Source organism: Desmodus rotundus, chromosome 8 (assembly GCF_022682495.2).
Source record: "Desmodus rotundus isolate HL8 chromosome 8, HLdesRot8A.1, whole genome shotgun sequence".
NCBI lineage: Eukaryota > Metazoa > Chordata > Mammalia > Chiroptera > Phyllostomidae > Desmodus > Desmodus rotundus.
In genome coordinates this window covers 129,359,029-129,384,924 of record NC_071394.1, presented here as the reverse complement: position 1 = coordinate 129,384,924, position 25,896 = coordinate 129,359,029, and the positions used below count along the sequence as shown (strand labels likewise).

At 49.5% G+C, this 25,896-nt stretch overlaps 1 protein-coding gene across 10 annotated transcripts in view; it reads left to right on the top strand.

Moving 5' to 3' along the window:
* Positions 1–25,445, top strand: part of KIF9 (kinesin family member 9) — a 41,093-nt gene extending 15,648 nt beyond the window's left edge. For 8 of the 10 annotated variants that reach the window (XM_045200206.3, XM_045200207.3, XM_045200204.3 and 5 more), the window contains 16 exons: positions 659–742; positions 858–950; positions 2,041–2,188; positions 3,253–3,317; positions 5,776–5,853; positions 11,611–11,679; positions 12,459–12,563; positions 13,743–13,798; positions 14,475–14,565; positions 15,026–15,159; positions 16,882–17,073; positions 18,420–18,634; positions 21,118–21,294; positions 21,591–21,706; positions 22,114–22,218; positions 23,541–25,445. In XM_045200206.3, coding sequence (XP_045056141.2) covers positions 659–742; positions 858–950; positions 2,041–2,188; positions 3,253–3,317; positions 5,776–5,853; positions 11,611–11,679; positions 12,459–12,563; positions 13,743–13,798; positions 14,475–14,565; positions 15,026–15,159; positions 16,882–17,073; positions 18,420–18,634; positions 21,118–21,294; positions 21,591–21,706; positions 22,114–22,218; positions 23,541–23,591 — 1,779 coding nt within the window. In that variant the 3' untranslated portion in view covers positions 23,592–25,445. Of the gene's footprint in view, positions 1–658; positions 743–857; positions 951–2,040; positions 2,189–3,252; positions 3,318–5,775; positions 5,854–11,610; positions 11,680–12,458; positions 12,564–13,742; positions 13,799–14,474; positions 14,566–15,025; positions 15,160–16,881; positions 17,074–17,398; positions 17,931–18,419; positions 18,635–21,117; positions 21,295–21,590; positions 21,707–22,113; positions 22,219–23,540 lie in introns of those variants that run through there. The other 2 variants (XM_071222140.1, XM_071222142.1) reach the window with 2 other exon arrangements.
* The last annotated feature ends 451 nt before the right edge of the window (positions 25,446–25,896 follow it).

Sequence of the window (25,896 nt, the reverse complement as noted above, 5' to 3'; positions counted from 1 at the left end):
ACGAAGGGGCGGCTGTCATGAACGTCTCATGAACGTCTCATGAACGTCTCGGCGGCAGTTTCTGTTCGCCCTCTCTCCTGTGGGGCAGGGGCTGTTGCCGTCCTCACACTGTACCGCCATCGGGTTTGTCCCTCGTTCTGCCAGTGGGGGGCGTCACCTCTATCGGCTTGCTCGTGTTAACCTGCCCTTGCGTCCTAGGGGTAAACCCCACTTGGTCGTGGTATGTGATCCTTTTAATGTGGTGTCCAAGTGAGTTTGCTGTGATTTTGGATTCTGCCTCTCCGTTATTAAAAACCATTTGCCAACATTTTCCTGCCTCCATAGCACTCCGTTGTACAGATGGGTCATTCCCTACTGGGTGGACATGTAGGTTGATTACGATTCAATATTTATGAACATTTTGAAGCCACTTAATTCTTGTCATTTTTGCTTTTCAGAAAACTATACAAATTCACATATCCCCAGCAGTGGGTGTAAGCATGGGTCTGGACTCCAGTTTGTCTCCCTTTCTACTAGTTTATAAATGAGATTTTCCTGGAAGGCCCGGCTGACCGCAGGGATAATGAGATCACTTGTATAGCTGTCAGTACAGTTAAAATGACCCAACTGCCTTGTTATGTAAATTCTTCAAAATGTCCACATTTTCCCTCCTCTTCAGGGAGAAACCAACAGGATTATAGCCTCCCACACGATGAACAAAAACTCATCCAGGTCACACTGCATTTTCACCATCTACGTGGAGGTCAGTGCGAGCTCTTTGAACAGCCTGGGCATGGCGGTTCGTTCCAAGGGGCCTGCTCAGTCAGAAGCTTCTCTCTATGAAGCTTCAGAGTAATCTCTGTTTGGATGTTTCATAGGCCCATTCACGGACCTTATCAGATGAAAAGTACATCACTTCCAAAATTAACTTGGTGGATCTAGCAGGCTCTGAAAGGCTGGGGAAGTCTGGGGTAAGTGTGTTGGGGGGACGTGTGTTGGAGTAAGAGGGTCCTTCTCAACAAGCCACGCCCCTGTTTCTGACATTGTGGCCCATGCACATGGGCCCGTCCTTCACTGGGGCTGTCCCTGTTTGTGAGCACAGTCCTGAGCGAGGCACAGTGGAGCTTGATCCCGAGGAGCCGGATGGACAGAATTAGCAGAGGCAGTTCCTACCTGACAGCACTTTTGTACAAAAGTGTAAATGGGATCTTGGCCCCTAAATTCTTAGCAAGGTGCCTGGCACTCAGTAAGTGCTCAGTAAATGCTCCATGCTGGGGACCAGCATTTCTCTATATGAGTGTGAGTGTTCGCAGGAGTATTTGTATGAGTCTTTCATCGCAAATAAATATTCACGTGAGTGTGAGTATTAACATAAGTATTTGTAAGAGTATATACCTGAAACTAATATAAAATAATACTGAATGTCAGCTGTAATTGACAAATTAAAAAAAAAAGTTCCTTAGACCAAGGGCAGTAAGATACGGTTTCTAATTTTAGCCCTATTACAGTTAGAATCATGCTTTCAACCTTTCTGATTGTTGTTTGGATAATAAGTTATCCCCCTATTTAAACTTAGAATTGTGACTAATTAAGAAGGTAATGTATATTAAAGTCTTTTTGACTTTTATGTACGAAGCGGTATTATGATATGACTCATTAAAATTCCAATTTCAAACATTGTAAATTAACATGCAACTTCAAAAGATAGAATGTCCAAGTGGAGAAATTCACGAGCACTCTTTGTGCATTTGTGTAAGTGTTTATATTTGTGTAAATACTCAAGGATTATTTGATCAAGCAGCTGCACAAATATCCATATGTATACTCATATTAGTGTGAGTCTTGAGTATTTGTGTGAATATTCACACAGTACTCATTTTCACACGAGCATTCATGAGGGTGTGTATGAGAGTTCCTGCAAGTAGTATTAGCCCAAGGTGGATTACATTCCGTTGTGACATTGTGAGAAGACCCTGGGGTTCTGGGAAGGAGGCTCGGCAGTATTCTTAGGGGGGCAGCCCCTCCACTTAGTCTGAAGCAAAACTGACCTTTGGTTTGCAGTCTGAGGGCCGAGTCCTGAAGGAAGCCACGTACATCAACAAGTCGCTGTCATTCCTGGAGCAGGCCATCATTGCCCTTGGGGACCAGAAGCGGGACCACATCCCCTTCCGGCAGTGCAAGCTCACCCACGCCCTGAAGGACTCGTTAGGTGAGGGTGCACAACGGGTCGGGGGGACAGGCCTTGGCATATCTGCTGCTGGTGGTGATGGACTTGCTCCTTCCCGGTAGTGGGGACTTAATGTGTGGCCTTTGCACAGTGGCCTCAGACACACCTGAAAGGTAGAATCAGCACAGTGCCCTCTTCTTTCACCTACAACCTGTCCGGCTGGTCACTCTTCAGAACCTTTGCCTAAGTTTTCGTCTCTACTGGGAATGCCTTCTGGTTTCCTCTCATCCCTAAACCAGCTGACAGAACCCTTCGTCACCTTGAAGACCCAGGTGGAAGGCATCTTTCCTTCCCCTACAGTCTCCCTGCCAGAGGGGTGGAGGCTGTGTCTTGTCATCCTTGTGTCCCCAGGTCTTTGTGTTGGGCCTGATGACACTGTCCTTGGAGTCTGATTATTAATTGCATGCTGCCATCAGCAAAACTTGGCCCTGCCCTTCCTGGTCTCATGCCAGGTCTCCTCTGCCGTTCCCTTGCTTCTTCTTTTGGGTTCGTCTGGCAGCCACTCCACCTTTCCTCCCTCTTCCTCTTGCCTCCCAGCCTCAAACATGCAGGTGTGTCCTCTCTGACTCTGCCTTAGTCAGCTTGGATGCTATAGCAAAATGCCACAGACTGGGCAGCTGAAATAACAGGCATTTATTTCTCACCATTCTGGAGTCCAGAAGTCCCGGAACAAGGTCTGGCAGGGAAGATTTCTGGTTAGGACTCTCTTCCTGACTTGTGAATAGCTGCTTTCTTGCTGTGTCTTCACGTGGCAGAGAGAGAAAGAAAAGAGAAAGAGTCTAGAAAGAGAGACAGAGCCCTGGTCTCTCTCTTCTTGTAAGGGCACTAATCCCATCTCGGCAGCCCATCCTCATGGCCTCATCTAAACCTAATCACCTTCTAAAGGCCCCGCCTCCAAACACCATCGCTTTGGCAGTTAGGACTAACATACGAATTTTGTAGGCACACAAACATTCGATTCGTAACAGACTCCAGCCAGCCTCAGAACGATCTCTTAGTAGAAAACCCACATGGTTCATGGCCCTTCTGTGTCCTGCCTTCTGCAGGGGGAAATTGCAATATGGTGCTTGTGACAAATATCTACGGAGAAGCTGCCCAGTTAGAAGAGACGGTACGTAAAGACAGCCCACACCACCAGGTTGGAATCCCTCCTCAGGGTGCCTGGCAGGGTAGGGCTAGCTCCAGGCCGGCTCGGCTGGCACACCAGTCACGCACATTGTCAGGAGTGGAGGGATCCTGGAAGTGAGTCTCAGCCAAAACAGCTGAAGGAAGTTCGGCCAGGATCCAAATACCAAGTACCAAGGGGCAGAAGCTGTGTCAAGGAAGAGGCAAAGTGGGAGACAGGCTCGGCATGGGGGCCTGGGCAAGGAGAGGGAGGCTGAGAGCCAGTGTGGAGGGTGCTGCTCCTGTGAGCTGCAGTCAAGGACAGCTGATTCCTTGTTCTTCATAGTCACACATGAACATCTTGTTTAAACATCTTGAAAGTAACCCAGAGTTCCAGGCCATGGTTATGAGGCTGGTATGAGCTGATAGGTATTAAGCATCTGCCTCGTGCAAAGTGGCTGAGGGGGAGCAGCTCAGTAGAGATGCGTCATACATGGCCTTGGACCTCAAGAATTTCCAACCATGGCCCTAAGGAATGTGAGATCCGGACAGAGGAGTCCTTCAGAAGCCGGGTGTAGGGGCGCAGTGCGAAGCAAAAATTTTTCCTGAAGCTGGGATGAGGAAGATGGGTACTGAGCTGGCTTGGTGTCAGGGAAAATAGTGATGTTCCTGACAGAGGAGTTGGTGGGCCTGAATGTGTGGCCCATGCCAAGAACATCGGGCCACTGCAGGGTAGGGCTCAGGAAGGCGAGGAAGAAGAAACTGCAGGCACTGGATGGGGCCCTGGTAGCCTGGTGGAGGCCTTGGCTGCTCTGCAGGTGGCTGGGGCTATGATGGGGTTTGAGTAGGAAAGGGCTGTGGCTAGAGTTGTAACTCAGAGAGATTTACGCAGCAGCAGGACATGAGTAACTTGGGAAGGGGACAAGTGTATGAGAACCAGAGGACTTCATACAGGCTGAGATAGGGACATAGGTGAGCCCACACAGCTGGGTACCCAGCCTGGGGCTCCCTCTTTCCTCTGAAGGGCCACCCATCATAATAAGGTTTGGAAAGCTCTCCTTAGACATTTTGCTTTACAAGTGCGGATGTTTAGGACAAGCTTCAGTCATCTGGATAATCCACTGAGGTCATTTCCAGGGACATTGCAGAGCAATGCGTTCTTGCAGGGCCTCCCAGCTTCTAGGGGAAGCTTTCCTGCCAAGTGTCCTGGGACCAGGGAGGCCAGGGTTGGGAGCTCCCTCTGCCATGCAGGTGGCACCTCCAGAGGGAGGCTTCAGGAACCTGCTGTCTCATGGCATCATGAAGCAAGGCTGCACCCCAAGAGGAGCCACGTGAATACTGGGCCTCCTGGCTGCCTGGTTGAGGAAGATGTCCTTCGAGACAGTGGAAGGCCTCTGTCCCTTTATCCCCACCCCAGAGACCCAGAGATTGTTGCTGCCCAGGGAGCAACTCTCCTGGTACCTGCTACACCCAGAAGCTTGTACCCACAGTGCTCAAGGTCTGCGCCCAGAACTGAGCCCACAGAGTCCCGAGGAGCAGTGGCGGGGCGGTGGCGGGGGGGGGGGGGGGTCTCAGGGTTTGGGACAAAGACATACTGAGGGTGTGGAAGCTAGCAATTCTCTTCTCCAAATGTTTTAAAACTTTAAAGCGGTTCCTCATGGGTCATGTCGCCTTCCGTGTGGACACTCCATGTGTGTGAGGGGGAGGAACCCCGGTGAGAGCAGTGGCCACACTTGCTGCTGCGCTTGGAGCGGGAGTCTGATCTCACCCCACACAGAAGCAAGTCCAACTGTGATGACGCAGGGTCTTCCTGCGGGCTCCCTGTGGGCCACTTCTGCCCAGAGCACAGTACGCACCTTGGCACTAAGTCTGCCTTGATCCTGTGCGGCAGGTCTGCCCGACTTCACAGAGAAGTTGCGAGACCTGTCTGAGGTTGCATGGTTGGTCAGTGGCAGAGCTCTGACCCAGCCAGATTGCCAAAGGAAGAGCCCTTTCCATCCTTACTTTGGGCCACTTTTGGGTAACCCATCTGCCTCCCCTCCCCCCCCCCAGTCTACTTCCCTATTTCAGGGCTGTGAGTCAGCCTAGCATGGTATGAGGTTGGGATCTCAGGCCGGCCTTGTGCCACCCCTGGCTGCTCCCACTGCCAGGGAGGCAGCCGTCCACCACTCAGGTGACATCAGTGCAGTGGGGCAGTGTCAGGGCTCTTTCCCCAGCACCTGCTTGTGCGGCTGCCTCGTGGGCCCCCGCCACAATTAACCCTGGCTCGCTGCCCCTGCAGAGGGACCTGGGCAAGACCTCCCTGACATCATTTCATGGGCCTAGGGCACACTGCAGTCCAATTTGGAGTGTGTCTCTAAGCAGGGATTTGTTATTGCTAGTGGGCTTCTTTTACTTGTCTTGCAAATGTCTCTACTCATCAGAAATTGGCCAAAAACACAGAGGTTTGTCTGATCTATTTTCAGCTGTCCTCACTGCGGTTCGCAAGCAGGATGAAGCTGGTCACCACTGAGCCGGTCATCAATGAAAAGTATGATGCTGAGGTACTAAGGGACGTGTGGGCAAGCCTCTCTCTGTGCAGGTGTGTGGGTTTGCTGCCAGGGTCACGCGAGCCTGACTTGCCTTTCTGCCTCAACCACAGATGCAGTCCTGAGTCAGTCCCTTTCCTTTCTGGGATAGGCCAGAGTTTTCAGAGTCCCTGGACACCTCCTTGGGAGCTGCCACCAAGGTGAAAGGGCTAGGTCAGGGCCTCCATCCAGGTCGCACGTAGGGCTTCAGGGCCACTGAGTACCCTGGGCTTCTGTATGGAAGTTCTTAAAGCCGTCTCAGAGGTAAACCAGTGTGGACGTCTCTCAGACTCTGCGTGTGTCACTATGGAAACTTTCTTCCCAGCCTGAGGGTCCCTCCCAGCAAGCAGATCTGACCAGAGGGAATGTTCAGCACTAGCACTGATTGGGGAAACACAAATTAAAACCTCGGTGGAATTTCACCCCAGACTAGCAAAAAACAGAGTTTCTCTGACAGTGCAAAGTGATGGTGAGACATGCTGAAACAGGAACGCCTCTCTGTTTGTGCTGGGAGTAGAATGCCTACAACCACTTTGGAGAGCATTTCTGGCAACTTTTAGTAAAGTAAGAACACATTTACTGATTGTTTGACTTTCCTTTAAAATTCTTACGGCATCATATTTCCCGCAGATAGGAGCCTCTGCACGCCCTAAGCTCACGATAAACCAGTTAGAATCCCCAGATTCTAAATCCTGAAGGGAAATGGCAGTCCTAGCAGCTCTGCGGGACTAACCCACGGTTTGGAGGTTGAGGAGGGAGCACAGCTGGGAGCTGGTTCTCTGACTGGAGTGGGCGTGAGAGTCAATCACCCTGTGGGCTTGTGAACCACAAGCCCCTGGACCCATCCCCATGGTTCCTGCTGCGTCAGTCTGGGATGGAGCCCAAGGGTTCTCATTTCTAGAAGTCCCCCAGTGCTGCTGCTGTGGCTGTTCCAAGGCCACACTCGGAGAACCACTGGCTCAGTCGTTAAGAGCCCTGGCCTCCTCATCAGCAAGATACTCTTCCTAAGCCTCAGTTTCTTCCTTTGTGGACTTGGGCAGTAATGGAACACACTCTCAAAAGATGTTAGGAAGAATAAGGTAATGGGTAGAAACCCCTTAGCACAGTGCTGTCAGGTTGTAAATGCTCAGTAAATGTTACCTAGCACCCTCCTCAGTTCTACAGACCTGCCTGTCAGTTCTGCCTCTATAACCTAGAGATATTCCCAGGCATGTGCGTAAAGGGATTTACAGCAGACGGTGCTCACACAGCTTATTGTAATGGTGAAAGGTTAGGAATATGACCACTGGCCTTTAACAGGAGAGTAGTTCAAGGAGTTGTGGAGGGAGGGAGCTAGAGCTAGGGCTGTGAGCATGGAGGATCTCAAGTGGGGACTGAAGTGGCCCGAACAGTAGCATCTTACATCTACACCAAGTATAAAAACATGCAAAGCAACACTGATGATTACTCATGGACACAGATGCTCCTCAACTGACGAAGGGGTTGTGTTCTGATAAACCCAGCCTAAGTTGAAAATATCAGAAGTTGAAATGCATTTAACTGACCAAACATCATTTAGCCTAGCTGGCTTCCACTGAACACATATCACTTTTGCACCATTATAAAGTCAAAGAGTCTTAAGTCGAAGAGGGTACCATTTGTATATGCGTATGTGCGGGGGAAAGCACACGGTGGTGAAAACACGGAAGTGAGGCTGGAGGCTCCCTCTGGGAGGTCAGGGGAGATGGACTTGGGCTGGGGTACACAGGAACTTCACGTGTATCTGCAACGTTTTATTTCTTTTTTAAAAAAAGATTTTTTTAATTTATTTTTAGAGAGAAGGGAAGGGAGGGAGGAAGAGAGGGAGAGAAACATCAGTGTGAGAGAGAAACATCAATCAGTTGCCTCTCGTATGTGCCCCCACCAAAGACTGAACCCACAACCTAGGCATGTGCCCTAACTGGGGATCGAACTGGCAAACTTTTGCTTTGCTGAACGACTCCCAATCCACTGAGCCATACCAGCCAGAGTTGAAATATTTTATTTCTTAAAAAAAAAAAAAAAAAGAAGCCAATTGGTAGCAGACCATTAAATTCAGATTTTGGGGTGGTCTAATTTTCATGGCATTATTTTCTATCCTCTTCCGTAGCTTGACGTTGATTTGTTTATTAATTTTTCTTATTTTCTCATTTGGTGTTCTCGTAGCTCAGGACGCTCACATTACCACCTGTGAGCCTGGCTGGGTGGGTGCTGTGCCTGCCAGCGAGGACTTGCCTGCTCTTTAATGTAGTTTCTGTTCTGAAATCTGCACTGTTGGTCCTGGACAGCCAAACTTCCATGTCCTCAAATGTGAATGTGCTTGTAATCCTTATGATAAGCATTTTCCTTTGTACGCATGAGTTCTTGAGGGAGACATGGAAAATTATTTGGGTCACTGGCTTTCCTAGACTGGAGCAGCCAGTACTCCCTGATTGTTCCCAGGACCATCTTGAGTACTGGTGCCTGTTTTCAAGGGGGTGGAATAGCTTCTGCAGAATTTGCTTGGCTGGTGGGCCTGGCTGTAAGCAGAGGACTGGGTTCCTGTTTCATCTCCGTTACCAGGTCCATGTGGTGAGCTGCTCAGCCTCTGAGCATCAGAGTATTCATCTCTGAACTAGGGAGGTTGGACTGACGACCTCCGATGAGCCTGCCACTTCACGGGCTGTGATTCTGTGAGATGGTGTAAAGGCTGTGAGCCTCAGGCATGAGCAGACAGCAGAGAGAGACTCGGGGTACCCTACCCTGCCAAGGGGAAATGCACCTATCTGCAGGCTGCAGTGGGGTTGCTGCGGGGAAACTTTGCAGGCTGAGAGCTGCTCCTAGCCTGGTGCTGGACTTAGGCAGAACTCTGTGCATTTTCCATGACATTTATGATGAAAGCACCTGACCATCAGGGAACTTGTATGAGTCTGTGTTGTTTCCAAGGCACTAATTCCATCCAGAAAATGCTCCTGATTTTTAGAAGGGGGTTGGTCACCCAGGAGGCACTGCCAGACCATGTCCCGCTGCTCTAGCCCTGGGGTCTGCTGCTCTAGCCCTGTGCTTCTGAGCACTTCTTCTCCGGTCAGTAGAAGAGGGCAGGAGGAGGCCACTGAACGTCCCAGGCATCAGGAGAAGTGGCTTGTATGCTCTCAGGACGTGACATGGAGGCTGATGACCCATGGGAGCAGATGGCCCATTTCCCCACGTCGCCTGATTGGCCCAGAGGGCTAAGCCTTGCTCCCTGCGCCACACTGGACAGAGTCATCCAGCTGGAGACCCCCAACAGTTCTAGCTATGCTTTGCCTAGCTATGGCATGAGGCATTTTCTAGAGCTGAGACCCCTCAGCCTGGAGGGGGTTTGGGGATGAGTAGGGCCTGGCCAACGAGCCTCTCCTGTTCGCCTCATAGGAAGCCCACCTGAAGGAGACAGTCTTGGTGCTGCCCGGCAGGGCTGAGCCAGGATGGACACCGGTCCTGTGCCTCAACTACCAGGCTTTGTGCCCTGAATTGTCACAGAGCCACCAGGATTCCAGGGTTTTGCCACCCCTTGCTGTGAATCGGTCACAGCTTTGGTCCCAGGATCCTGCTGTCAGGGACTCCCTCCAGTGGCCATTTTTTGACAACTAAAGGAAGCCCTGTTTTTTATAGTTCTCAGCATAAAGTCCCTTTCTTCTCTTACATGAAAGGCACTCCGACAGTATCTGTGAAATGTAAAAGGACGTAGGAACCCTGTTTCTGGAACTGTAGCATTTACCCATTCACCTAGAGTTTATGGAGCACTTACTATGTGCCAGGCACTTTTTAAAGCACTTGGGATACATTAGTGTACAAATAAAAACATGAATCTCCGTCCTTGAAGAACTGACAGTCTGCTGGCGCTGGGAGAGACAGATACAATAAACGTGAGAAACGGGTCAGTTCTAGATCCTGCTGTCTGCAACAACATGGATGAACGTGGGGGACATTATGCTAAGTGAAATAAGCCAGACACAGTAAGAAAAACACTGCATGATCCAACTTGTGTGTAGGACCTTAAAAAAAGTCAAATTCATAGATGAAAAAGTAGACTGGTGGTTACCAGGAGAGCTGGCTGAGGTAGAGGGATAGGGGGATGCTGGTCCCAGGGTACAACTTCTCAGTTACAAGTTTTGAGGATCTAATGTCCAGCATAGTGATAGTAGTTAATAATACTGTGCCATATACTGGAATCTTGCTAAGAAAGTGGATCTCAGATGCTCTTAACACACACAGAAATGGTAAGGGAACGGTCATGTTAATTAGCTTGGATGTAGTAATAATTTCACATTACACTACATATACTGTGCTTTGCCGTGTATAGTGCGCACCCGCATTTTTGTGCGCATTATACAGGGGATTATAATACCCATGGTATGTAATCATTATAACCATGTGTAATATGCATCCTTATTTTTCCCTCAAAAATTTGGACAAAAAGGTACGCATTATACACGGCACAATATGGTATATCAAAACATGTTGCACACCTGAAATATATACAATTTGTTTTTTTAAAAGATTTTATTTATTTATGTTTAGAGAGAGGGGAAAGGAGGGAGAGAGACGGAGAGAAACATTGATCAGCCGCTTCTTCCACGCCCCCAATTGGGGACCTAGCCTGCAACCCAGGCATGTGCCCTGCTGGGGAATTAAGCTGGTGACCTTTCAGTTCGCAAATATTTAAAAACCAAACTGGGTAAATTTTAATGCTTCACTTGTTCAATACAGTAGCCAGTACACACATGTGGCTACTTAAAGTCTTTAAAATTTCAACAATATTAAAATCTACTTCCTTAGTCACACTCATCACATTCCATGTATTTAACAGCTCTAAGTGGCTTGTGGCTCAGATACAGAACATTTCCATCATTATAGAAAGTCAGACAGCAGTGCTCTAGGGTATGTTGCTTATAGACATGTGCCTTGAAAAAATTAGAGCAAGAGTTTAGAAAAGGGTGGTGTGGGGTTTGGGGGCAGTTAGGGTAATTGAGGTGTGCCTAATTTAGAAGCTTTTGAACAAAACCTTGAGGGAGGCAAAGAAGTGAGCCATGAAAATGCCTGGGAGAAGGGTGGCCCAGGCGGAGCGGACTGGCAGGGCAGAGGCGGTTGTGTGCTAAGTTAGTGGGAGAGGGGAGAGCAGTACGGAAGACGTAATGGGGGCCAGATCATGTAGAGCCGTAGAGACTGCTGTTATCCTGCAGACACTTACACGGACCCAGAGGTAAGAGTACAAAGAGGTTCATACAGCACTGTTTATAGCAGCAGAAAATTGGAGGTGACATGATTATCAGTGGGAATGGGGATGCCTTTATGCATGATTGGGCAGGATGGAGGTGAAAGGTAGGGGTATGCATGGAAGGCATCCTGGAGGCGTGGGCTGCCATTACCCTCGTAAGCCGGGAATATCCTGGGAGCTCCCAGGAGTTGAGTTTTGACGTGGCCCTGGGGGTGGCTGTGCTCACTGTTCTTAGTCTCCTCCACTGTGAGAGGCAGAGGTCAGACTGTTGATGCCCTTAAGACCCTAAACTCACCCTAGTTGGGAAAAGTCACCAGTGGGGAGGGAATTGTCCAGATGCTGAGATCACAGTGCATGGACCACCAGGAAAGGCTAGAGTATCCGAGCAGAGGGTAGGGAACTGTGGGCTTGAAGTGGAAAACACAGGGTGGCTGCTCTGATTGTCTTCCCTGCCCCCACCAACTATGCTTCTCTGGCAGCGAATGGTCAAGAACCTGGAGAAGGAGCTGGCACTGCTCAAGCAGGAGTTAGCCATCCATGACAGCCTGGTAAGGGGCTGGAGGTGGGGCTGGGGGTGACTAGAATGTTAGAGGGGCTGAAGTCGGGGGCAGAAGTACTAGGTGGGGAGGGGCAAGTGGGTCAGGACAGGGATGTTGGATGGACAGAGACTGGATGGACTGGGGGCCAGATGGGTAAGGGGGCCACGTAGGTAGGGAGACTAGAGGAACAAAGACGGGGGCGGGGGAGAGGCTAGGGGACCAGTGATACCTGGTAGACAAGAGGTGTCGGATGGTCAGGGAACAGAGGCAGGCAGTATGCAGGAGGAAAAGGGGAAGGGGGCTAGAGGCCTGTCTGGTTAGGGTACAGGGGCAGACATGAGGCGAGATCAGGGGAGGTGGGGCAGGTTAGGGGTGTGGAGGGGTAGCAGCAAGGAGCCATGAGCGCAGGGGTTGGGGTTGGAGCCCTCCAGCAGCCTGCCTGGGTTGCTGCTCACAGCCCAGAGGGGCCTCAAGGCAGAAGCAGCCACCTCTCTCCCATGGCCCTCATCTTAGAATCTGCCAGCAGAACCCCCTTGCTTGGAGTAGAAGGCCCACGTTGGGCAGCCTTTGCTTCCCTCACTGACTCGGTTGTCCCTTGCTGACTGAAGCACCTGGCCTGTGAGTCAGGCCCTTTCCACTGGGACCTGATGGTGAAAGGGAATGGAGCTGGCTCGGTGGCCAGGGCCTGTGCCCATCCTCCCCACCACGGTTCTCAGAATGCCCCCTGCTGCCCTTACTTGGGCTTAGGTGCTTTGAGCTCATGGACATGTATTTCATCCTCCTCCAAGGCCAACCGCTCCCTGGTGAACTACGACCCCTTGGATGAAATTCAGATTGCTGAGATCAACTCCCAGGTGCGGAGGTACCTGGAGGGGACGCTGGACGAGATTGATGTAAGGAGCCCCTCCTCAGTACCCCCATGTCCAACCAACCAGGGCATCCCTGTCCTGGGCACACCCCAACATGTGCTGTGCTGGCCATGGAACCTCACACTGAGTGGATGCAATGGGTGTAGGGTGGGTGGTGGTGGACCCCTGGCCTCAGAGTCCCTTCAGCCCACCAAGGTCTCAGCTTCCATGTTTAGGGTTATGAGGCTGTGGGTACCCCATGGAGTGGCTAGCAGCCTGAACAGCCTTGTACACACAGGAGGCAATCCACCACTGGGACACAAGTGGGCTCTGGAGCCACGCTGCCCTGGGTCGAATACCAGCTAAGCTGTCTCCTTGCTGACTGACTTCAGTGAAATGCTCCACCCTGTGTACTTTGTGAGCCTCACCTACACAGTGGGGAATGTAACCGAGCTGGGATGAAGTGAGCCGTAGCGCCTCCGGTTCTGGCTGTAGCAGGTGGAATGAGGCCATTAAAGGATGGTGATCGTGCTGGTTGTCTACAAGGAAGACTCCTAAGACCCATGTTGGAGTGGGCTAAGGAGGAAGACAGCCACATAGGAAAGGGCCCTGAGGGTCAAGGTGCACTGTATTTTTACGGTGCAGGCCAGCAAACTCTTCATCAGGGAGCTGCATGGGCACACCCCCCATCCTGTTACTGTGGGCGGCTGGGACAGCTGAGGGGTGGGCTCTTCTTGCCTGCCCAGCAAGAGCAGCCCCACACTGACCCTTGGTTGAGGGTAATGCTTATGGGTATGGGGCCAAGAGGGAGACTGATGGCCTTCCTCCAGCCACAAGCGTGTATGTGTCTGTACCCACATAGAAAGCTCCGTAACGGAAACTTGTGAAAGCCGGACAGAGCTGGGGACAACAAATTTTATTTAAATTTTCCTTAGTATTTTCACGAACTGGCATCATTTTGATTTTACAGAGATCTTCACTTGGAAAAGGTGGTTTTTGTATCCCTAGTAAATACTTAGGTTGAAAACTACTAATCAGGTGTTCCTCTGTTCTCACGAAGGGCTTGGACTGCCACTTGTTGAAAGGCTGTTTGCAGATATGTTCTGTTCTTGAGACAGATGGTCAATGGCTTAGCCCAGGGGTCCTGGCTTCTCTACTAACGTAGACACAGCCTTGGCCCCATGGTGCCGAGGATTAACATCTGCCTAGCTCTCTTCTCTCTAGATAATTAACCTCAGACAGATCCGGGAGGTGTTCAACCAGTTCCGGGTGGTTCTGAGGTAAGGGACCCTCCGGACCCACCCGACTCCTCCATCACACTGCCGTTTTCAGTTCCTGTGGTTGGGATGTGTTCTCCAAGCACACCGCCTCCCTCTCACGTGTAAGGAGCCAGATCAGAGTCCTTGGGATGTGTCCAGGCCCCTGGTGTCCCCGAAAGGGTCTGCCCCTGTGTGCTCAGATCCTCCCAGCCTTCCCTTCCCTGGGGGAAGCCCGGATGAAGCCCTCCGTTCAAGTGCTACTCAGAGAGGAGGCAGTCCCTAGTGGATGTTTCCTGAGTTCATCAATTGGACAGGATGCCCTGAGCGTGGCCAGATCCCCGACCCCCCACCTCAGGAGGCATTTGTGGTTTCTTTGGGTACATACATCCCTATAGCCTGAATGGCTTATGTTGGGTAGTATCACAGAAGCTGATCACGTGATTCCAAAGGACCTGCTAAATCATCTTCAAGCAGTTGTACCTGGCACATAGGGTGGGCCCTGCAGATTTATGGGCTTGACAATGGGTATTATGTGCAATGGGGATTCAGGGACATAGAATGAGCTGCTTTTGTCTGTTCTGGTTTGTAGTAAGGGCCTGGCTCCTTTGCAAGGGGCCATACCCACATGACTTCTAACTCCAGTACATGGCTCAGCATGGCCCCAAGTATGAAGTTTTCTTTCACTCTCTCTCCCAAGCCAACAGGAACAGGAAGTGGAGTCCACATTGCGCCGGAAGTACACCCTCATAGACAAGAATGACTTTGCAGCCATTTCTGCTGTCCAGAAGGTAAGCACGGTTTTGCAGATAACATTCATGTCAGATTTTCCTATCCCCCGCCCTTTCCAGTGGCAGCAAGTGTCCTGCATTAAAGCCAATCAAGGACCAGATAAAGGTAACACCAGGATGAAAGGGGGGTGACCTATGCAAGAGTAAACCACGTATGATTCAAAATGATCTCCAAAACAAGACCAATTCCTGAAGTTGGGTGGGAACAGCCCTTAGGATCCTCAGGGTATGGAATGAAACATCAGACCTGTGAGAGGAGTTAACGTGGAAAGTGGACCTTTGATGGGGTGGTCAGAGACAGATTTGTTGGGGACAGCCTGAAGCTAACAGCAGTAACAACCACCACATCTTGCTGTGGGCTAAACATGCCCACCTAAGCCTTGGGCCCATACACACTTGGGTCCCCAAAGGGCCCATACTCTTAATCTAACCCTTGGCCTTGTGGTTGGCCTCTATCCAGGCAGGGCTTATGGATGCTGATGGTCACCTGGTTGGTGAGCCTGATGGACAAGGCTTCGGACTTGGGGTTGCCCCTTTTTCTGCCAAAGCTGGGAAGAAAGCCAAGTCCAAGAAGACACTGAAAGAGCAGGCCAGGTAAGTAACCTTCCTGCTGCTCTGCTTGTTCAGTACTTGTCTGGTGAAAGGGGGGACAAACTATCGCCCTTTTCCCCCTGATGTCTTAGCAACTATATGGTCACGGTGCATGTCACTGCTACCAATACTAGTAACATCTGTGGGGCCCAGGCTGGGTCTGGTTACTTCTCATCTGCACAGCAACCTCATGAGTTGGGAGTTAATTTTACTGGTGAGGAAATCGAGGATCAGAAAGGGGAAGTCACTTCAAGGTCACACTGCTGCTGGTAGTAGAGTTGAAGTGAGAAGCTGGGCCAGCATTTGCCCTCTAGTGTCTCATGTGGAAACCCCACCTCCCAACAGGGTCCTTCTGTGGCCCAGCTGACTAGCACTCACATAACCCCAAAACTCCAATCTACCCTTTAGGCAAGACCCTTTGTGTGTGCAAGGTGGGAAGAGGGTCAAGGTTCACTTAATGAGCCACTCTCATTAAGCCACGCTTGTGCTGTGTAGTGGTGGATAAGAGCACAGGTTCTGGAGGTGATGCCTGTGTTCACCTCCTTACTCTGTACTTTCTTCATCCATGGGGTCACCTTGTTTAAGGCATGAGAGCCTCTCTCTGCCTTGGTTTCTCATTTCTAAAATGGGAATAATAAGCCTGGCGGGTAGCTCAGCTGGTTAGAGCACTGTTCTGATACCCCAAGATTGTGGGTTCGATCCTCAGTTAGGGCACATACAAGAATCAACCAGTGACTGCATAAATAAATGGAACAACAAATTGATGTTTCTCTCTTTCTCCCTCCCTTCCTCTCTCTCTCTCTGAAATCAATAAATTAAAATTTAAAACATAAAATGGGAATAATAAAACCATCAAAGTCACTGGGGTTGTTGTGGGGTTGTTGTGAGGATAAGTGAGTAAATGTGGTCCCTGTACCTGGGAAGTAAATGGGAGTCTGTTGTTACCACTTGTGAAAGAATGTGGGCCACAACTGGGTGCAGAGCTGGGTAGCAGGGATTGCTGATGCCCCTGGCCTCTCCTGCTCCCCAGAAGCCCTCTCTGTTTTGCTGCCAGGTAATCAGTGCAATAATAGGTGGATCGATGCTTGCCCCCACCCCCACCAAAGCACATCTGTTGCAAGAAAATGAAAAGAGGAGGAAACAGCAGAAAGAGCTGGGGGCATCCTCTTGTCATTTCTGGCCAGCTCAGATGTGCGTCCCTGGGAGGGAGGACCCGTGTGCCATCACTTCCCTGTGGTCTGGTGTGGTCACTGACGTAGGCCAGGAGAGCAGGTCCTGGATTGTCAGAGCAGACCTATCTTGCTTTCCCATTGGTCCACAGACAGACCCACCCTGGATGGAGGCTCTGCAGCTCCTTCCCAAAGATTCCTGTGTGACTAATACCTCAGCAGCCATGATGCTTCTGTGATCAGCTTGCAGCCCACCCCCCAGGTTCCTGTGCTTTCAAACCTGGAGATGTCCCACTCTTCCCAGGTGTCTCCTGCTGAGACTGCTGAAGGGACAATTCCTTATTCTCGTAAAAGGGAGAAAAGGCTCTCCTTTCTCCCCAGCTGCATGGCTTAGGGTCATACTGTTCGTCCTTTGGCCTAGGTATGTGACCAAGACAGGAGCTGAGCAGGATGGTGCTTCTGGTGTGTAAGGGCTGAGAAAGGTCACTCCGTCAGTGTGGGAGACACCTCCCTGCGCTTGACTGAGCCCTGGGGTCTCCCTGCCTTCTCCTTCCAGCTCCTTGGCAAGAAAGGAAGGTGCCGGCAGCCCTGTGAGTGGCAAGGAGGTGGATATTTCCACCTCCAAGACCCAGCTGACTGCATCTTCCAAAGATGGAGATGTGAAAGACATGCTTTTGCGGGACCGGGAGACCTCCAACTTCGAAACCCTTCCCTCAGAGTCCCCAAAGGAGGAGCTACGCCCACCCAGGTGACCATCTAGCACTAGCTCTTGCACCAAATCATCCAAAACCAGAGTGTGATCCACAACATGTAAAGAGCACCTGCAGATAAAATAGGCAAAGACTAGGAGCAAGGTTCAGAAACAAGAAACATAGTGGCTATACGCATGCAAAATGGTCCAGCATCCGGAGTCATCCAGGATACACAATTATTAGTTAATTAATTTATTTCAGAGAGGGGCGAAGGGAGGGAGAAAGAAGGAGAGAAGCATCAACATGAGAAGCATTGATCTGTTTGTTGCCTCTAGTATGCACCCTGACTGGGAACCTAACTGGCAACCTTTCGCTTTGCAGGTTGACTCCCAACCAGCTGAGCCACACCAGTCAGGGGAGGATACACAATTAATTATACACAGAATCATTTAGACCCTTCAAATAGCCATTATTTTAATAATTGAATTTACATATTTGTGGAGTAAGTAATGTACTTAAAATTTTTTCAAGATATTAGACCCCTTTCCTCCAGCTACAGTTACTCTGGTGAGTGAGTAATTACGTTTTTAGGAATCTATCCTGAGTAAATAATTAAGAGAGATGTGGAAAGAGATTTATGCAAAAAAAAATTCATTGCATCATTAATTTAAAAAGCAAACAAGCCATTTTTTAAAAAAAACACCTTAATAGCCAACATTAGGGAAAGGGCCCTAAGTAAATTATCATCTCCTCCCTTGAAATGTACAAGGATATGTGCATGAAGAATTTTTTTCCTCTGGCCTGTGAACACTGCCAAACATTCAGAGAAACTGAAAGAACTATACAGTGAATACTCCCTTGATTTTGCAGTTAACATGTTACCATACTTACTTCATCATGTGTCCATCTTTCTCTCCTTTCCTCCATCCATCCATTTCACAGTAAGGTGCAGACAAGTCCCTTCCCCAGCCCCAGCACTCCATCTTACATCTCATGAGCTAGGTTTCTCAAAGAAACTGTAAGAGCATGAAAGAATGCTTCTGAGAAAAAAGTTGTAAAATTTTATATACCACATGATCCCAAACATTTAAAAACCTATCAAAGAAATTCCTGAAGGAGATACACCAAAGTGTGGTTGCCAATAGGTAGTACGTGGTAGTTTTGCTTTCTGTGTTACACGTTGATTCCCTTGCTCCTCACTTTCTGCAGGGCTCTTGTGCCCTTGTGTGCTGAGTAACACGGAGGTGAGGGAATGATTCCTATAGTTCAGCTTCTGTCTGGGGGAGGTGGTGCCAGGAATGCTGGCGGCCTGCTCACAAAGCCCCAGGGAAGAAGGTGAAGTGCCCGGGGGCTCTAAGACAGCTGTCCCCTTCCCCCCACCACCACCCCACTCCATCCTCAGGCCTAGCACCCCACCCTCCAAGCCTGTGGCCTTTGAAGATTTTAAGAATGAGCGAGGGAGTGAGATCAACCGCATCTTCAAACAAAACAAATCCATCTTGAATGAGCGGAGGAAAAGGGCCAGTGAGACCACACAGCGCATCAATGCCATCAAGCAGGAGATTGACGTGACCAAGGCAACATTAGATTTCCAGAAGTCACTGCGGGAGAAGCAAGGTAAATGTGATGGGAAGGTGGCTGGGGCCTGTGGGATCGAAGTCATCCTGCTTGGAATGGGACCATCCTGGGCACTGGAGGATGGAGATGGGAGGGGCCACCTGGGGGTGTTAGGGTGCAGCCTTCATCCCTGGGTCATCACTTGGCTGTAGTCAGCCCCGGGGAGCCACAGGATCCTTCCCTGCCAGCCTGCCTCTTCCTGTGGGTCCCCCATTATTGCTTTATCTCAGATCCAGGTGCTAGGCCTTCCATTTATATGTGCTGCTGCCTCCTTATGGAGAAATAGGCTTTTGGTCTTATAGGGGCTTCCCCAGGTAGACAGTTGTCTGGTGACCTCCACAAGGTTCCTGGGTCCTGGTGTGGTCTCTTCACTGCTCACAGTGGTCTGCCTGGGGTGGGAATGCTGGTCAAGACATGAGAACCCAGGAGAGCAATGAGAATGTACATACCAGAGGGCCAGGGATTCACTGTCACTAGGACTGTTGCTCATGCCAAACCCCCAACACCCATGCTGGCTTGGCAAAGACTCATCTCCTAAGGCAGGTGGTATGGGAGCTATCAGGCTCAGAGAGCCAGGACCCACACGTGGGGAGGGTACTCACCTGGTGACCCTGACCTGGTGCTCTTGTCCCAATGGCAGACACTGCCCACACCTGCACTGTGGGCGAAGAACCCTCAAGCTTGAGTGTGCAGAGGACTCACCTGGAAGGGCTGGTCAAGTGCAGATTCCCAGGCCTCAACCAGTGGTTCTGGAGCAGGGCCCAGAACCTGCATTTCAATGAGTGACCATTCCAACTCTGAGGCTGGTGGTTTAGAGGCCACACACTCTTATTCACATCCCTGGCTTATTCCGCTTGTCTTTTTCCAGACAGGCACACCACAGGTCACTGGGCTTTCCCTTGCTAAATCACAATGGCATTCCAGACTGTTCTTTATGAATGATCTCACTGATGACCTGGGACATCTCCGGATGTCACTTGGTTTATTTGTCAAGTCAGGTGGATCATCTGACTCACAGGGGTTACATTTTATTCATTTACTTCTCAGCAACTTTATTTCCAAGTTCTTGGTGCCACTGTGCTTATACCCTACTGACTGACTGTGACATACTATTCCAGAGGGCATAGACCTTCGTGGGCCTGGGAAACAGGGGAGGGTGGGTGATGGTGGCACCAGACATGCCCCCGCCCAGAACCTCCAGGGTGAAGTTCTTATAGGACCAGCAAACACTTCTTTGTCCCTTCTGCCCACCTCTTCTTTGAATGTGCCACCCCTTATTACATGTTTACTTGTTTTAAATAATGTATATGAATGCTATGCTGATATAGCATTCCTAAACATACCTGAAAATGGATATTTAAAATTTTTTAAATTATCATTGGGACAATGCTTTAATCAACTGAGTCACCCGGCCAGGGCTGAAAATGGATGTTTTTAAAGGATGAAATGAAGAAGAAATATTATTTTATTTTAAAAGATTTCATTTATTTATTTTTAAGAGAGGAGAAGGGAGGGAGAAATAGAGGGAGAGAAACATCGACATGTGGCTGCCTCTTGAGCTCTATCCCCACTGGGGACCCGGCCCACAACCTGGGCATGTGCCCTGACCAGGCATAGAACCAGTGACCCTTTGGTTTGCAGTGCGGTGCTCAATCTACTGAGCCATACCAGCCAGGGCTGAAGAAGAAATAATATTTTTAAATATTTAAAATTTTATCTGTCAGCATCGAAAAACATTTTTGCTCTTTTCCCTCCAAAGCAGTTATTTTCCCAATGGTTGTTTTTTCTTTTCTTTTCTTTTTTTAATTTAATTTATTTTTAGAGAGAGGGAAAAGGAGGGAGAAAGAGAGGGAGAGAAACATCATTGTGAAAGAGAAACATCAATTTGTTGCCTCTTGCACGCCCCCAGCTCGGGACCCAGCCCACAACCCAGGCCTGTGCCCTAACTGGGAATCGAGCCTGCGACCTTTTAGTATGCAGACTGGCGCTCAATCCACTGAGCCACACCAGCCAGGCCTCCCACTGGTTGTTAAAATATCAAATAAAATGCCTTTATCTTGAAAGAACAGATCAAGTAAATTCATTTTAAAAACTACCTGCTGGGCACCTTGATTGGCAGCTACTTACCAGCTCAGAAAGGTCAGGAATTTAGAACATTACTAATTAGTCTTTTGTGAAAGAAAAATGAAAAATCATCTTAAGTTTAACCCTTTTAAGTTTTTCCCTTGATGATACCCAGAGAACCCTGGGTAGTAAGTGTTCAGAGACACCCCCATCTCAGAGAGTCCTGTAAAGGCTACTCTGTAAAGGATTTATGTCCTGCTACCCTGGCCTCCCTCCGCTTTGCCCACCCCCACGTGATGCCCTAGTCTTTCCTCTCTCTCCTGTGTTGCGAGTTGCCAGCACTCTCCTCCCTTTCTGGACTGCCTTCCTCCCCTCACCGCAGGTGGGCACTTTATTCCCTGATCTCCATCCTCCTTCAGGTGAGTATGAAAACAAGGGACTGATTATCATCGATGAGGAGGAATTCCTGCTGATCCTGAAGCTCAAAGACCTCAAGAAGCAGTACCGTTCAGAGTATCAGGACCTGCGTGACCTCAGGGCTGAGATCCAGTACTGCGAGCACCTTGTGGATCAGTGTCGCCACCGCCTGCTCACAGGTGCAGCGTTTGGGAAGGTTGGCTGACCATTGGATGTTCTGGGATGCACAGGGCAGGGCCACTTCATGGGTTCTGGAAGCAGCTTCAAAGCTTCTCTCTGGCTGAGGCAGGGGCTGGGCAGGAGCTTCAGATGTTTGTTTCCATGACTTTGCGGGCAGCAGACAGAGATGGGAAAGGGTGAGAACCTAGAGCAGGAAGTGACAGAGGGTGAACCTGTGACAAGCATACAGAGCCTTTACCTGCTTCCTCAGGGACTCCCCCACACCTCACAGTGCTGTCTCCTCTCCTCCTTGCAGAATTTGATATATGGTACAACGAGTCCTTCTTCATCCCCGAGGACGTGCAGGTGGCACTGAGACCGGGTAGCAGCATCCGGCCGGGCATGGTGCCTGCCAGCAGGATTGTGTCTCTGGTGAGTGCCACAAGGTTGGGGTGGGGATGATGGGTGAGCAGGGGGCAGTGGGCAGTGCCCCTTGTCCTCTGTTCTCCCCACAAACATGGCAGTGTATGCTCCCAGCCTCTCTCATGGCTGCCCAGGCAGGTGGGAAGCTACAGGTCTCTGCCTAGTTATCAAGGATGGGGTCACAGATAACACCACTTATGGTTGCCACCCTTTTGGGTGGTTCATCCCATCCAGGTGCCAGTTACAGGGTGTCTGTGATGATGCTGGCAAACATGGGCCTGAGAGATTATGAGCTACCACGGGTGGAGATTTGCAGACCCAGCGAGGGGCTGCCCTGACGCCCACCACAGGCCTTGTCAGGGTGAATTCTGACAATGCCAGGTGTAAGGGACTATCCTGAGTTGGGCCTCCCCTAGGGAGAAGATGACCAGGACAAGTTCAGCCAGCTGCAGCAGGTGATGCTGCCCGATGGCCCTGATTCCATTTCCTTCTACAATGCCAAAGCCAAGACAGAACAAAAGGTAACTCGGGGAGTTCATGTCTCTAAGAAGGAGGGCCTCAGGGACCTCATTACTAGGACACCCAGGACCACACTCCTCACTTTAGAGAGGCAAGGAAGGAATGTGCCTGCTCAGGGAGATCCAGTCACCCAGAGTCAGTGGGTATCTTTTGCCAGCCCCAGAGTCCGGCGGTTGGGCTGAGCCCTTTAGGGGTCCCACAGACCCAGACATGGCTGATGAGTGCTAAAGCGGCCCATGTGAATCATCCCTTTGTCCAGTTTATCCACACTGTAGAGGCTGCCCACCCATTAGTCACTTAGTAGCCATCCCAGTTATCACATCAACTGTCATGTATTGCAGTGCTCGTGTGCACATCACCCTTATTTTACTTAGTGATGGCCCCGAAGAATAAGAGTTGCAATGTTAGCAATGTGGATATGCCAAAGAAAAGCCGTAAAGTGCTTCTGTTAAGTATAGGAAACAACATAGTATGCATAGTGTGTGTGTGTGTGTGTATAAAATCTCTGATCAGTTTCATATATATATATATATATATATATATAATCTTCAATTTCAGGCATCTCCTGGGGGTCTTAAAATGTATCACCTGCAGATAAGGGGGGGGACTACTGTACCATCACATTGTTTAATGGTACAGTTGTATATTTACAAGATGAAAAAGAATTATGGGGGTGGACGGTGGAAATGGTTGCACAACACTATGAATGTATTTAATACCACTGAACTGTATACTTAAAGATTGTTAAGATGGTGTATTTACCACAATAAAAAAATTGGGGGAAAAAGAGAATTGCACTTAATGTGAGAGCTTCGGCTTCAGTTCCCCACCCTTGTTGGGGAATCTAGGATTCATCTACATATTCCAGATCGGTTTTAGCATTTGCTTGCTCACTGCCCACTGTTTCTGTTTCAGCTCACTCTCCCACCTACTTTCGGGGAGCCTAGCAGTGCATTAAAAGGGTGGGATTCATGAACATCTAGTTGATTTGCAGAGGAAGGACCCTTCAGAGTACATGGACCCCCACCTCTTTTCTTTTTGAACTTAATTCTTATCAGAAACTTTCAAGTGGATCCTTAAAACATGCATGTCTCCTTTGAAACATGTCTGACACAACATTTAAAAAGTTTTACATACTTTCTTTAGGAATAAAAGTGGAATTTTATTTCTCACAGAATTGGGGCTAGTCAGAGGGAATCCTTGTCTCCAAACCGATATTTGCAAGAAGAATGAGGGTGTGGATGTTAAGTAGCATGGCCTCTGAGTCCTTGTTAAGTCTGCACCTCCTAATCAATTCCTGTTTTCTCCCCTTTTCTGTGTCCAGCACAATTACTTGAAAACCATGATGGGCCTCCAGCAGGCACACAGAAAATAGGGACTCATTGCCAGTGCCTCGAAGGACAAGAACTCTGGCAACTCCTGCCTGCTCCGGTGGAGCTGCCGAACCACCTGCTCTGAGATCCAACCAGTGTGCTCCAAGGCTGGGGCCCAGCTCAGAGAAGACACAATAGCCTGCCTGCCAGGAGGAACATCCTTCCTAGGGCACCCTTGTTTATCTTCACAGAACACTTTTGGTTTGAATTCACTGTCTTATATGCAGGGACAAGATAAAACAACTTTGTAGTCCGGACTTTAAGTGCTTGTCCAAGTATTTTATTCTCTGTCTGGGAGGATGTCTTTCCTATGTACCGGTGAGGTCAAAATGGAATCTTCGGTAAGAAAGTGGGAACGTAGCTCAGCCAGGCTCCTCCCAGCAAACCTTTGTCCCAGTGGTCAGTCAGCCTCTTTCCTTTCCTACATGGACATCCTGGGGGTGAGTGGGGTCTCAGGAGCCCTGGTTCTCACAGCTCCCTCAGACTAGGTTTTCAGGGCATCCTCTGTGTATTCCTGGGCCAGTGAAGGCAGCAGACCCTCCTTCACCAGCAGTCGGACAGGACTGGGTCTAGGAAGAAATGGCTGAAAGGCAGATTTTATCTCAAAACAAGAGGAGCCTTAAAATGAGAGCAGTCCTACCATGAAGTTAGCAAGAGCCCCACATTGGGAGGCTGTTTGGTGAGAAGCATGCAGAACCTATACCAGATGAACGTTTGAACTGTATGGCATCTGTCCAATCAAAGACCCCATGATTCTGTTCTTCAAGCCAGCAATGAGCAGGTGGATGGGAGTTTTGTTGAAAAGATGAAGCAGAGAGGCTTTCCTTGAGGTCTCTCCCCTCTCTCCTGTCCAGCTATTTTCTCTCTCTTTTAAATTTTTTTTTGTCAATTATATTTTACAGTCATTATTTTTAAAAAGATTTTATTTATTTTTAGAGGGGAATGGAGGGAGAAAGAGAGGTAGACAAACACTGATTGTTTACCTCTTGTATGCACTCTGACCAGGGACTGAACCTGCAACCCAGGCATGTGCTCTGACTGGGAATCGAACCTGCAACCCTTCATTCTGTGAGATGATGCCTAACTGAGCCACACTGGTCAGGGTGATATTATTTTGTATTAGTTTCAGGTGTACCGGCCTCTTTCTCTTTAGTTGACTAATACATAATGGTCTTGAAACAACTTTTAGAGACTCCTACAATGCCAAGGCTTCCCCTAGGTGATACACACGTCACTGACCAACACTAATGGTGTGCACACAGCTCTGTTGGTCAGTTCTTATGTTTCTTTTGACTGTAGCCAAAGAGGTAGGTCTGCCCACCCTCCCAGCTATTTGAGGCATTGGGCAGAGAGTTCTGATTCTTGCTCTTCCTGACTGCCCAGGCCCTTACTAGGCCTTGTTTGGGGTTCCCAGGTCTTTGGGAGCATCTCAGAAAGAGGACACAGCAAACAGGACTTGTCACCTTGTTGGGGCCACAGGAAGCAGCCATTTGTGGCTTTACTAATACCTCTTCCCTTCATTCCCTGGCCCTGGATGGAATGACATGTGGCATGCTGGACATCCCTCCATAGAATTCCTGGACAGGCCTGCTGGCAATGGCTGTTGGTCACATTTGACTCAAGCTCATTTGTCACCACATAGGCCTCGTTGGTCAGTTCTGGCACAAACTGAAACAAGTAATCACCTGTGTGGGCACTGCCACAGGAATAAGCCAGAATGGTGCTCAGGAGATCATGCTCTACACAAACTCTCCGCAGGAGCAGGTGCTTCCAACATGCCGGAGCTAGGGGGCATCGTGTCCACCCAAATGGGCTAGTTGTGCGAGATGCTGGTTAAAGCCTAACATTCTTTTAAATGCAAAGCGAACTTTGCAGGAAAGAAAGGGAACTGTCAGCAGCTGGAGAGCTGAGAACTAGCATGGCCTGCAAATGAACCAGCTGTGGCAGCTAGGGGTGGGAAGAAGGTGTGGGAGTGGAGTGTTGCTCTTAAGTGTTAATGTCCACATAAGTACGAGAAATCTTAAGACTTTGAACCAGGCCCCAGAGGAAGTTGGAAATGGGATCCCCTGCCTGCATAAAGCTGGCACCCTGAAGCCTCCATCCTTGATAAAGAGATGAATTAGAAAGTTTCCCCACTGGCATGGACAAGAAAGAAGGAGACTTTCCCCAGGGATGAGGGAGCACAGATCCTGTGAGAATTTGTAACCATGCACAGGTTTGTGATTCAAATTTACACTGTGTGGTCCAGGAACTACCGGGCTGAGGAATTAGCCGAAAAATTAGCCCAAAGCTGAGACACCTGGTTAA